Source organism: Triturus cristatus, chromosome 1_2 (assembly GCF_964204655.1).
Source record: "Triturus cristatus chromosome 1_2, aTriCri1.1, whole genome shotgun sequence".
In the NCBI taxonomy this organism is placed as follows: Eukaryota; Metazoa; Chordata; class Amphibia; order Caudata; family Salamandridae; genus Triturus; species Triturus cristatus.
In genome coordinates, this window is record NC_140580.1 from 887058688 (window position 1) to 887073172 (window position 14485).

Sequence of the window (14485 nt, forward strand, 5' to 3'; positions counted from 1 at the left end):
GTACACAAGGGTTTGCAATTCCACTGGAACTTGGCCTATTACATAACGCCAAGCAAGACAGTACCAAATACGTAGGTAGGTGAGATCGGTAAGTTCAATTAGCGCCATGGAGTCTTAATTGAACTTCAGAATTGCATTTATTGGAGGCAGGCTTGTATACCCACTCTGAGCCAAAGCTTAAAAATATAACTCGAAAAAATGTTTTAAGTCTTTAATTGAGCAGTGTGTGTCCTTGACTTTTTTATGGCGCAAATACTACCACCACAGACAAACTGTAACTCTATGTTGAGTTTATACAATCTTATTAAACTGTTAAACTAAAGGCATGGGTGTTCCAGGTCTTGGCGGCGAGGTAGGAGAAGAATCGTACTAACTGTTTCTCATATACCCCTATTCTTGAGAGTCTTAAGATACATACATCTTTTGCTCCAGCCTACTTTTAGGAACTCAAAAATTCATTACAGTAAATAAAATAATGTGATAGGTGATGTCATGCGAGATTTAAGGTCTATGTATGAACTGGCACAATATTTTAAAATGTTTGATGTAATATTGCATAATCGAAAATAATCTGATAACTTTGATTAAATATAGTATGAGAATGCACACTTCATGAAGTGGATATTTTTTTAACAATATTTTTAAATGTATAATAATGCGATCAATGGTCACATATTAAGAATATGCATTAAAAAAAAATGACGGCAAATATATTTGTACTGTTATTTAAAATAGTGTAAGTTCTCTGTATCGCAAATTTTGTGGCATGTATATAACCTCTTAGAAAATTTGACACTTTACCGCTTGCTGTGCACTCGAGATCAAACCTGATTTCTTATTTTCCTACTGCAGGTTCCATTATCAAAGTGCTCAAGCAGGTGCGAGCCTGGCCAGATGAAGAGGGTGAAGGGATACCATTCATGTTGCTTTGACTGTGATGACTGCTTAGAGGGAACATACCATACCCCAGACGGTGAGCAGCTGAAAATACGCTGAATAATGTCATGAAATATTTATTGTGACCAGGCATGTCATACGTGTATGTGGGGTCCTGGTCAACAAACTAAAGAGGGATCCTCACAGGATGAGTACTTGTTTCAAAGACTAAAAAAACATCCTGCATGGAAATGGGGGAGAGGAGTTGGCCTAACGGCTAGGGCTCTCGACTTCGGACCTGGGGAACTGGGTTCGAGTCTCGGTAATGACGCTAAACATCCTGTGATTCTGGGCAAATCACTAAATCTCAGGGCCGGACTGGTAACCAAAACCGGCCCTGGCATAGTGCTCGGCTGCATCCCCCCCCGGGCTTGGGGGTGTCGCCGAGCTCTTTGCGAGGGCCGATTTTGCAGCTATGCTGCAAAAACGGCCCCCAGGGGCCCAAAACCAGCCCCCACCTGTGCAGCGCACCTGGGGATTGCCCGTGGCCCGCTACGGCCAGTCCGGCCCTGCTTAATCTCCCTGTGCCTAGCAAAAAAAAATGAACGTGTGTCCTCATGTAACGTAACTGGTGCTATGTAAAGCGCTCTGCTACCTGATTGGATTCGGGTCAAGTTCGCGCTATATAAAACTCTGCAAAAGAAATAGAAATGCAGCATGTTCAGACTTTGATGCCATCAAGTGGTATTGCTTGCCTTGTCATTAAAAACTGGGGCAGCTTTACTTTAAAATCTATAAATAAATATTGAGGCCTGAAAAACCATGGGGCCTGGGGAATATGCCATTTCAGTCCCCTACTGCCTTCTCACAGGCCTGACTGTTTCTTATGTTCCGCTGTATGGCCACTTGCAGGCTTGGCCGTCAGGTAATACCGACAAAGATGCATGAACGGATGGCTCCCGGTGGTAGGATATCAATACCTGACATATGGCCATCCAAGACTCTAGTAGGCACAGCACATCTAGCCACTAATGTATGAGGGAGCTCTTGTTAATTCCCTTCCACCAGGTGCACAGGCTGACAGCATCTCTGAGTTCACACTTCAGCAGGCTTAGGCAGCAATTAATTTGTGCCAGTGGTTGCAGGGCGTGGACACCTGTTAATTATTTTTGGGTGCCAGGATTTATTTCTCATCAGTAAACTGAGAGCAATAGATAGAGAGACAGAAAAGATTACGTGAAGAAGGAAGACAAAGATAAGAAACTGTGACATAAGGAGAACGTAAAGGTGAAAAACAACTTATAGATATATGAAGTTTGGGATGGTCGAAGAAAGAGGCATAAAATAGAACCAAAAATAGGCTGCCATGATGTTAGACAGCCCCATCATTCAACAACACTAGCAGCAAGCTCTCAAGAAACCTTTAGGGCCTGTATTTTTAGAAAACCAGCCACGGGTAAAGGAACACAATATTCATCCCCAGTGGTGCAGTGGTATAAGGGTCAACTTTCCCCCAGGACCCCAAGTCAGTAGTACCACTCTATATAGCTAGGCTCTGGCAGCCACTTTGAACCAACCCATTAAGAAAGATTGAGGGTCATCACATACTGGCAGTTGGGTATATCCTCACTGACATAAAATTGAGAGCTCCTGACAATGACAGCAAGTCTGAATAACATTGTCGTTAAAACCACACTTTTATTTGAGGAGATAGCACATTTATTTTTCAGCATGCATCCTGGGGGTGGTGGGAGTCACACATATTTTTTATGGCTGTTCCAAATATATTTAATCTTCATTCTGTGGATCTCTCAAAATATTTACCAACCCGAAAAGTGTGTACAAGCAGACTAATGTACAGAATTCTGGACAACTGGCCAGTAGTATTGGGGAAATGTAATTGACTTTCATTGCACTGAGGTTGGGCAGAAAGCGGACAGATCGATGAATTTCATACGATAAATTTGTCAAATCAGGCCCTACTAGTGAATAATAGGGAGGAAAGCTCAGGAGCACAAAGAAAGTCAGCAATGCTGGTATGTGCCTGCCTTTTGTCTACATGCTCGGATATCAAGTTATGATAGAATGGCCTCCATTATATAGGGCATGGTTTAGGGTGTTACTACTATCTTACAATAAATGAGAAAAAATCCTGAAAGATACCTTTTTCTTATGTTACAAGGAGAGATGAACCTCCTTGTACAGCTCCTGGGTTTATAGAGGTTAGGAATTTCTGCAATAAGTTGTTGTAACTTGTAGAACTAGAAAGACGTGTGTTCGGGCAGCTCTCTCGCTCTCCCTCTATAGCTTGGCCTTGAAAGCTGCAGTGCAAAGACTACTGGCTGGCAGTAAATACTCCCAGCCCAGTTGTGTCTCTCTCAGTCTTGGGAGTAATGGAGGACATGCCAGTGGCTTCTGAGACGTTGGAACTCTGAACAGGCTATCTGGAAACCAAGACACATAAGAATGTCGATGTGTGCGAGCCACTAGAAATGGAACAGACTAAATAGGTCGGATACCATAGGTTGGTTGAATGAAAAAAATGACTAAAAGAAAAGATTAGACATATGTGCAAAGGAGAAGAAGAAAAGGGATGAAAGAGCCTAAATGCTTGCAATCTGTGCTAGTCTCTTGGCACAGATACAACAGTGATTCCCCTTCCTGACGCTCCAGGCTTGTTAGGGCACCACTGAAAGAAATGGCATGCTAACAAGGAAGTGTGAACTGAAGAAACATCTTCCCAGAATACTCAGTAGAAGATTAATCTTTATATGGATCAAGAATTGAAGACAACCTTGAAACAGTGAGAATCACAAATGTATTGAAAACTTTCTTGAAACTCTTATTCAGGGTGTTCTTGTACCATAACTGGTGGATGCACTGACGGAAGCTGATGATAAGGCTCTGGAACATATAACTGCGGTTGGGATGAATGAAAAAACAGAATGAATGTTCCAAATGTTAGGCAACTTCAACTAAAAGGCCACAGGATTGATGTCATGAGCTATAATAAATAGGCACAAAAAATTGTGGCTGAAAGTTAACTGGCAGTGAGCTAAGGGAACTATTTGATAAAGATCTTTAAATTCCTTTAGATCCATATATTCTGGAGCAATCTTAATTTTTTCTAAAAAAAAAAAAGACTGAGCAATTCATCCACACGTTAAGGGGCAGATTACGATGTCAGTTGGAAAGCATTTTGTCCGACCCAGTTTCAGATTGCTTTCTGACCGACTCGGGTTCGGGGAGTCCCACCAACCGATTACGATGTGTTCGAACACCGTTCGGTCATACTCCCATTGACTTCAATGGGACCCTGTGTTTGGACTGACAGCACAGGCTCCCATTGAAAAAAGGGGTTGTCCCGGAAAACCTTGCACCCTGTGGTGGGCACCCCATGGTGCCTGCCACACTGCGCATGGTTGTAAAGAGGGGTCCCATGGGTACTCCCATGGGGCACAATTGGAGGCCCCCAGGTGACGGGGGGCCCTCTACGGGCCCCCAGAATCAGTCTCCAACAGCCTTTTCGTGTCGGACTGACGGAATCGGAAAGGCTGTCGGAATCCGACATCGTAATTGGTCGGTTGGAAATGCGGCACGTAGAGTTCAACGATTCAGCTTCGATTGACTTGGACTCTCTGAATGCCGGTCAGAACCGATTTGGAATGACCGACCGACTACCTTGTTTCGTAATCAGTCGGTTGGAACTGTTACAGAGTCGGTCAGAAACACGGGTTCCGACACAGATTCAGATGAACCGAATGCCATTTTGAACCTTACCAACCGACATCGTAATTGGCCTCTAAGAGGGAACTACAAGCAGACTGTAAGTGATGACTTCAGATGTTAACAAGATAGAGCATCGGTCAAAACCAGGAACCTAATTTATACTGAAATTATACTGTGCAAAGAAAAATGCCCTTCTAGCTTGATGCCCAATCTTGCATTGAAGAATTTGCAAACACCGTAAGTTGTCATGATCAGTTAATATTTAGAATGGTTATCTAGTGCCTATCTAAAGATGTCTCAATTCAGTTCTTGTCTTCATGGCTACAAGTTCTCTTCAAGAACTGAGTAGTTCCATTCAGACTGTCAAAACATGACATACATAAAAACAGGATATTCTTGTCCTCCATCTTCTTGCTCTTATGACAAAAGTTCAGTAACTGTCCGTTTAGAGGTATCAGCTTTACAAAAAATCATCTTTGATGTATCTGAATGGCAAAAGATTATTTCTGTTATTTCGGCTTGATCGTTCCTGCCTCTCTTCATGTATTGCTTTTGAAAAATGTGGGTGATGTGACTGGTTATCAATGAGAAGTTCTTAATAAATTGACAATAACAATTTGCAAATCCACAGAAAGTTTACCTTTACAATTCACAGGTGAAGGCCAATCCGTAACAGCTGAAACCTTTTTCGGTTCATTGAAAGGCCAGAAACATTCGAATGAAATCAAAGATATCACATTTTTTCCTTCTCAAACTCACACTTCTTGGATTTGCCAGACAAATGGTGCTGGTAAAGTCTAGATAACAAAAACGCACACGTTCTTAATGTTCCGAAAGAGTCTTTCAAAATGAAATAATATTATTCAAATAGAGCAATACAAGCTGATTGAAGACATCAGAAAATATTGAATCCATAAAACACTGAAAAATAGCAGAAGCACTATATTAATATACAATATATTATATATATAATATATAATATAAATAATATATATAATATAATATATAATATATATATTATATATAATATATATAGTATATAATATATATATTATATGATATATTATATATTTATATATTATTATATATGATATTAATATAAAATATATATAATAGAAGCACTATATTCAGCATGCCTGATTGGAGTGTAGAAAACAGTTTTTCACTCCCCCTTTCTGTATTTGCAAAATATGACAATCACCTCATAAGTCAAGTTTAATTAAACATGTGGTCCATGGATTGATTTCAAGATCTCTTTATTAAGAAAACGGACATCTATCCTTGATTGCAATTTGATTTAAATCTCTATAATCAATACAAGATTTAAAATATTGATGTACTTTTGGTGTAAGAAAAAAAGTGCCCCAACAGATGATAAAGATGGCAAGGTTAAACTATTTTTAAAAGTTCTCCTACAAATATTTCTTCACTAGCTCACATTCTTTCTCAGTTAAGAAATACAGATGTCCAATAAAAGAACAATAGATATGGCACAGTCATATTTCCTATGAGGGTAAAGTAAACAGACTAAGGCTTTGAAAAAAAAGCATGTCAATAGATAATACTTCAATTTGATCTCTAATGAGACTTGCAATGGACAGGACATCTCGCGTATTTGTCCTAAAATTAATGGTGAGCCAACAGCAGTTAAAAACATTTCAGAATTGTTATTAATTGCCCTAGGAATATTAGTCTTAGTGGTCCAATCTTGATTCGTGAGCATTCCACGGGAACCACTATCCAACAATGCAAAGGTATTAACAACTTTTCCTTATTCTGTTCTCATAGAAATCGGTATAAGTAACAAATCATTATCTGTATTATTAATAGAAGATCCAGTAGATGGAAGCCAACTCACACCTGTATTCTTTTCTTTCTCAGTAGGTGATTAGATTCTTTCCACATTCTTCTGGCACCATAGATAGATAGATAGATAGATAAATAGATAGACAGACAGACAGACAGACAGGTATGCTGGCAGGCAGTGAGGCAGGCAGGCATTTTGTAGGAGCGGCCCGTGCAGGTAAGAGCGGTGGGGGGGGGGGGGGGGGATTCCACAGAAAATGCAGAGGGAAAATGTCATAAATGATTAATTTTCCCTCATCGTCTGTCGAATACCCCCCACCCACCGCTCTTACCTGCACTGCCCGTTCCTGGCATTTTGGGAAAAGGAACTTTAACTCTGGCTGTGCAAAGAAAGTACTGTGGGGCATATTTCCAAGGGGATATCACCACTAGAAAGTCACTTTTAGTGATGTTCTGGTGGCGATATTTCCTTCTCTTTATTTACAAGCGGCGCTAAGCCACTTAATGTGGCTCAATGCCACCTTGTAAATAAGGCCCCTTTTCACGCTTCAGTTAGCGTGAAAGGGGCGTGCAATGGGTGTTGCAGTGGGCATTCCACTGCAACACCCATAGCTTTTTGACGCTGCCCCATATTTACCAGATATGGCAGTGCCAAAAACTAAGGCCAGGTAAAACCTGGTCTTAGGATGGCGATAAGAGGAGAAAATACTAATTTCTCCTCGTATTTTGCTCTTTCCATGTGTGCTCCATTCTGCAGCACACATAGAAAGAGCAAATCACCTTCAAAGATTGTTTATGTGCAGGAAGGTATCCCTTCCTGCACATTAACAGTAGCCCCGCAGCGCAGGAACACTTGCAACATGGTTCAAGTGTGCCTGTGCTGGCGCTATGCAGCTTTTTTTAGCGCTAGGGGAAACGCAGGTGTGCGCCATTTTTTAGTAAAACTGTGCATCCTTGTGATTAGAAAATGTCAGAGCGCGGTATTACCAATTTATGCGTAACACCGCGCTCTGGCATTTTATTGTAAATATCTCCCATAATTAATTTATATGCTTGTAATCTCCGGTAAGCGCTCGGCACAGATGTAACACTATGGTGGAAAAAATGTGCATCCCAGCAAAACAGTTCCTGGAGAAAACGTAGGAGATATACTGATACTTGTTGTTTTCTGTGATAGCATTCTTTCTCATCTGAAATATGTTATTTTGCACAAGAAGCAGTTTGTGATTATATAAGTGTAAGCCTAATGACAGGTGCAGCATAGGAAAACAGGATAATGTCTTCATGTGCACTAATTTTGGTTTTCACAATAGGTATTCCATTCACAAACTTACATATCTTGCACACACAAAAAAATAAATAAATGTGAATCTGGTCAGTGTTACCAGAGGTCACTAGACTTTACTTTGCTTAGTTAGGTAACAAGATGGCTACTCTCAGTGAACCTGTACTCCAAAAAGCATAAACCACTGCCACCCAAAAATACCTATAGTGATGGTTTTGTGGAGGGTCAGCCCCATAAAGCATATGGAATGAGGAAATACTTTTGGGACTACAGCCCATGCAAAACCAGGAGATGGAGTTTTGTTCTGTGGGACCATTGCATTTGGGCCCTCCTAAACAGAATCAAAAGGCCAAAAACCAACAGCACCAAACTTCACATAAATAACACCTAAATATTGAGATGAGACAGGTGTGAATATTTTGTCATCACAGTGCCAATTTCCTTTATTAGTCCTTAGCACGTCTTGCACCTAAATCCAGTGTTGATCAGAGGCCATGTATGCGGAGAAATCTGATCTGTCATGTGTCCTCCAGGTGTCCAATGTTTCTGACAGATGGGCCTACTGTAGGGTAGAACCTACATCATTATGTTCACTGTGTGCATGGATATGCCTCGCCAATTAATCTTTTTAATGTTATCTTCCAGATGACCTCCAGTGTGCCCCGTGCCCTGAGGGCCAATGGTCCAGTAAGCGAAGTACCCAGTGCACTCAGCCAACTTTTCTGTTCCTGCAGTGGAGCGACACATCTGTCATCACCCTCCTCATCTTTAATGCTGCCCTCTTCATTCTGATTGCAGCTGTGGCCTTCCTCTTCTTCAGACACCGCCACACACCTGTTGTCCAGGCATCTGGGGGCAACATGAGCTTTCTGGCACTCTTTGGCCTTTCCGTCGCCTGCTGTAACCCCTTTGTATTCGTCGGTTGGCCGACTGACACCATGTGCCGTATACAACAGCCCTTTCTGTCTATCTGCTTTACTGCCGTCTTGTCTACTTTTCTATTGAAGTCTCTCCACGTTGCACTTGCTGTGGATTTCAAAACTGCACCCAGGATTGCTTTTCACTGGCTAAAAACTAAACGGAAATGGACTGTGTTGACTGTGATCATCTCAGTGGAAGGCATTTTCTGTGTGTGGCACATGTGCAACACCACTCCCTTGTCCTTAGCCAACAAAAAAGTCAACTTTTTGTCCAAACATCTGGAATGTGGTATCCAGCCATTGCAAAGCTGGGCTTTGATGTTTGGGTACAATACCCTGCTTGCCCTCTTTTCTTTCATGTGCAGTTGTATGTCTCAGAAACCCCCCAAGCAGTACAATCTTGCCCGGGACATCACATTCTCCATGCTGGGTTATCTCATTCTCTGGATTCTGTTCATTCCAACTTATGTCAAAGTACCACCAGAAATAAATAACCTCCTTCAGTTCACCACCACACTGATCAGCACTCTGTGGATAGTTGGAGGTTACTTTCTCCCAAAATGTTACATTCTGCTCTTTAGATCTGCTCTTGAAATGAGAGATTATTTCACAATTTATTTAAAGTAAAGCCCAATTACAGCCATGTAAAGTCCTTTAGACACTATCAGAAAATGAATAAATGCAGCCACAGTTAATCCATTCCCATCCCTTCTGAATTCCTCTGCACCAGTTTAATAAATGTTTGTTCGTGAAAGGTATTGACACAAAACTAAACACCAAGGTTCAACTGGTGAATATGCCCCTTCTGACATACAACACACAATATCCTCCAAGGCATCAGCCTAAAAAATGTCTCATTAACACCCTCGTTTCTAAGGGGTCACCCTCTGTGCCTGCTTTACCAGAGAAGATTCCACCTTTCTCGCACGTCCATTGACTGACGCCATTAACTTTGTTCAACTGTGTGAATCCCTAGATCCTCACACATTGTGGAACCACAGAATCTCCCTCTTCTTCTTAATAAACTCTCACTTGACCCCAAAAAACACCTAAACAACTGCCCTGCAATGACGAAGTTAGTTGGGTGTAAAATATAAGTAATATAAACCAATAATGGGCATACCTTTTGGTTCAATGCCAGTAGCATATAGGTAGTAAAGATATGAATCAAGTTACTTTCACAATAAAAAGTTCTCATTCCATTCAAACATACCCAGTTAGGAAAGGACAAATCCCAGTTAGACCCAACCGCATTGGCCCTCATTCATGTCAGAATGAGCCGACATAGCCAATAGGCAATAAATGTCTATTGTCACAAGACATAGCTTTATTGCAGTGTGACAAAACATACAAAGGTTGAGCTCCTTTAAAAACAGCAAATAAAGTATCTGAATCAGTAAGAATTGGACAGCATGCAGAGTCAGCTCTGTATAATCAAAAAAGGCCTGATTTCACTTGGCCTCACAAGGAACATGGCAAGCACCAGATAAATACCAGTACTATACATTAAAAGAAACAGTCATAAGCTCAATCATAGTCAGATACAGCAATAATGTCCTGGTAAGAATTACATGCATGGGGGTGCAATTGCTGGACAAAATGGTCCATAAAGCACATTTGGGTGAGAGCTTAAGTTAGCAAGAGTGGCTATCAGAGGGTGAGGCAAGCATGTTTTGTATGTTATTGTTCGGTCAATTGGTGGGTCACTTAATTTTGCTTGGTGTTAATTGAAGGGTGTAGGGGCCCTTTCTCTACATTTAAGTTTTCAAATGTGAGTTGGTTGTCTTAATGGAATAAAGACTACTTGTTGGTCCGATCACTCATACAACCAGATTTCAGTGATCCATTGTATTGTTGGTTAGGTTTCTATGGTATTCTGTTTTCTTTGATTAAGAGTTTTTCTGCATCTCAATAAGAAGCCTCTTAGGGCTATGGTTGGCAGGTTGCAGTGAAGAAGATGTATCGATGGTTCAGATTAATTAGAAATTTCTGGAGATGTTGGGTTTCTACTGTATGATTTTCTGGCTGTTTCGGCTATGGGTATGGCAAAGTGCGATACAGCACAAAACAGCAAAAAGATGTCTCTGTGATGTATGAGTGAAAGTTAGTAGTATTGATATAGTTTGGTGGGTGATTTGTTTACCAAGTTGATACATTATCTAGACAGTGACAACTTCAATAATAGGAGCGATTTAATGCTCAAGGACTTTGTGACATGGAATCATCTTGTCTTGTGTCCTTGGGTTTGGGAGCTCAGCTTTGTGTAAAGTAACTAAGGGCCTGATTCCGATGCAGTTTGTAAATCTTCCAGACCGAATGGGTTTGGGAATGGTTTCCGACCGACTCAGATCGGGAGAGTCCGACCAACCGATTACAATGCATCTGAATGCTTCCAGATACAATTTGGTTGGACTCCCATTGACTTCAATGGGAGCCTATGTTCCGACCGAATGCATAGGCTCCCATTGAACAAAGGGGTGGCTGGGGAAAATCGAGCACCCTGTGCATGGCTGGTAAGGGGGGCCCATGGGTAAGGAAAACATCCTTAACATCGCAGTCAGTACACTGCGATGCTGTTACATCGCGGTCGTTACAACGAACGCGATGTAACCATGCTATGCCATTACAACGCAAGTCTTTACATCGACTTGTGCTAGATGGCGTGCTAACATTTCAAATAGTGTAGTTTACTATCCCAACACCTTCCCTACTGTTAGTGGACTGGAGTTGGAATAGTAAATGACACTTTTCTAATGTTAGCATGCCATCTAGCGCAAGTCGATGTAAAGACTTGCGTTGTAATGGCATAGCGTGGTAACATCGCAGTTGTCGTAACGACCGCGATGTAACGGCACGCGATGTAATGACTCGCGTTGTTACATCATACATCCCATGGGTACCTCAACGGGCCTGATTGGGAAGGCTCCTGGTGCAGGGGGGCCCGCTACGGGCCCACAAAGTCTGATTCTGACTGCTGATTCGAGTCGGATGGCACGATTCGTAAAGACTGTCTAAATCCAGCATCGTAATCGGTCGTTCGGAAATGCGGCCCGTAGAGACGTACGATTCTGCTCAGTACGGCTCGGTCATTCCAAATGCCGTCAGGTTTGGATTAGGATATTCCTAACATCTAACTCGCATCGTACTCGGTCGGTCGGAAAGACACATTCCCAATCCGATTTAGATGGACCAAATGCCGTTAGGAGGCCTTCCAAACCACATCGGAATCGGCCCCTAAGTGTGTAAAGAATGAGTGAGTCACTTGGGAGTATGTGTCTATGTAGAAATTTTCTTAGGAAAGGAATGTAATGTTATACAGGGTAGATATTGCAACCTGGCAAGCTTGCAACACATTGGTACTGTCAGGTGAGTTAAGTCTAGACATCAGGTTACAGTGTTTTGAGACCATGGGAAAATGTGGTGAATACTGGTTACATTCTATGTGGAGAGTAGAATCATAGACCTAGTGAAGAATTTCAGGCATTTTATGACTGTCTTCATCAAGTAACAAGAAAAAGCTTAAATGAGTGTTTCTGCGTAGAAGAAGCAGAGAAGAGAGTTGACGCTGGACACAAAGGGGTACTTTGTAGCATCTAAGGTGATCACGCCCCTCTTTTGTCCTGGCTGTGTGCCTTACAGTTACTAAAGGCCTTCTTACTATTGTATGCAACCGCCAAGAATCCCATGCCAAGTGGAAATACAGAGACATAAACCTACAAATATAATCCTATAAAGCCTCCTATAAAGCCAACACAAAAATATAGTGTCCTAATACAGCGAAGATTTATTGAGGCATTCATTTACAAACTCCATGTAGTAACAAGCACTAGCAAAGCCAGTAGGTCACTGACAATTGCTTTTCGCGGAGTTGTACAGAGGTGGAACACTGTACAGCATCATCAAAATAAAAAAGTGATGGTGGGTGTGTCTTTCCATTGACCCAAGCACAAACTGAATTTCGCAGGCACAGTTTGCTTTCATTCTTTATTTACTGATGCAATATGCCTGATGCCACTTCGATCTGTCAACAAAAAAATAACAATTTATAGCGTGTAAGGACCATGGGTGTTGGGAGGGGATTTGGGGTAACAGAGCAGCAGGTGGCAGGATGGAGGAAAAAAAGCGTCACACGGAGGGCAGAGGGAGTAGCACATGAGTGAGAGAACACCTCAGAAGGACATAGGCAGGAGAGAGAAAAACGGAGAGTAAGGAGAGAGAGAAGCACACGGTAGAGGTAGATGGAAAACACATACACTGTTGTGGAGTGTGTAGGCAAAAATAAAAAAAGTTGTTTGCTAAAGATGATTAGTACAAAATATACAAGTAAAGAGGGTATGCTCCTGGGGAGGGACAAACAGAAGATGAACAGGCAATACATCAAAAAATTAAGCAAATGAGAATTACAATAAAGCCAACCAATGGTAAGCTGACAATTGGTCTTTTGCAACCAGACAGTTTGCATTGTCTGGTAGGCTCACCCTAAAAATGGTTAAAAGACATCTTGATTTACACTGTACATAACATTCTGTTTTTTGTCTGTCTTTCGAAGTGGTTAACCCTAAGTTGATATAACCAGGTGTTACAAGGGATGTAAAATAATCAGCAAGAAAAAGCTTACCCATTAATGTCATACCTATCATTATTAAATTGGAATTACTGCTTAAAAAAATGTTTATAGAAATATATGGGAGCATTGAAATACCCGATGTACACATGATAAGAATTATCTCATCGTGGTTGTAAAAATGTCATGAATAATGTTGCATGTCATAAAAATTTGCTTTAAACAACTTTTCGCGACACACCATCTTCTATTAGTACTATTTAAGGTATTGAAAAGAGATCATATACAAACGGAGTAAATTATGTTCTAGGTAGCCATGAAGCGATTAAAAGAAAACTTTTTTAAACACTGATTGCATCCAAGGTGTCACTGCAAGGCCTCTAAAATGGCCGATAATAATAAATCTGGTTTGACTTTAAAATCGAGAGCACAACTAAGAATAAGATGTTTGTTTTTTCAATTATTTATTTACAACTATTGAAATGTTTTTCTTTAGGAAATCAAAAATTAATTCTCATTATGATTGGGTAGTATAAAGCAAGAAAACTCTCTAAATGTATTCTCAATGTGAACATTGAATGCTTGTCAATAAAACCACAAAAGCAAGAAAACTCATGTGGTCTAAGGGCTAGAGCTGCAAACTTTGTAAGTGAGACACTAGGAGGTCCATTAGGGTAACGGGCGGATCGCCACCGCCCGTATGGCGGTGGTGATCCGCCCGCCAAAAACCTCCGCCCGCTGCATATTCCCCCCGCCACATTACCATGGCGGGGGGGATCCCGGCGGACGGGAAGACCGTCTGCCGGGTTTCTGCCGGTAGGCAATCCGCCCGATTGCCTACCGGGCGGAAAAGCAGTCTGGTAGACACCTCCATCCATATTACTATGCAGGCGGGGTGTTGCCTTTCCGTAGCGGCGGAAAGGCAGGCGGTTTTTGCCATAGGATTCTGGGGGGTGGGGGGTGCACATGGGGGGTACCTATGATACCCCCCTATCTTTCAATGAACAACGTGGCAGGCACCGCGCGGTGCCTGTCATGTGGTGCATTGAAACGCACTACCTGTCTAGTTGGCATTGCGGCGGACGGTGCTCTCTGCACCGCCCGCTGCAATGTTGCAGATGCGCCATGCGCCCGCCAGTGTGGCGGGCGCATACTAATCGGGAGTGCGAACCGCGGCACCCTCAGCGGACGGTCCCGTTTCCCGAGGGTATGGCGGGCGGACATACTAATGGGTCCCTAGGTTTCAATCCTGGCATTCTCTTAACATCCTGTTGATTCTAGGTAGTTCGCCTAACCTCCACATGG

General features: G+C 41.9%; 1 protein-coding gene across 1 annotated transcript in view; it reads left to right on the top strand.

Annotated features, from left to right (window-relative positions):
• LOC146868223 (taste receptor type 1 member 3-like) overlaps positions 1 to 13605 on the top strand; it is an 86873-nt gene extending 73268 nt beyond the window's left edge. The window contains exons 5-6 of the mRNA XM_085609522.1: positions 853 to 973; positions 8342 to 13605. Coding sequence (XP_085465648.1) covers positions 853 to 973; positions 8342 to 9243 — 1023 coding nt within the window. The 3' untranslated portion in view covers positions 9244 to 13605. The remainder of the gene's footprint in view (positions 1 to 852; positions 974 to 8341) is intronic.
• Positions 13606 to 14485: the final 880 nt, after the last annotated feature.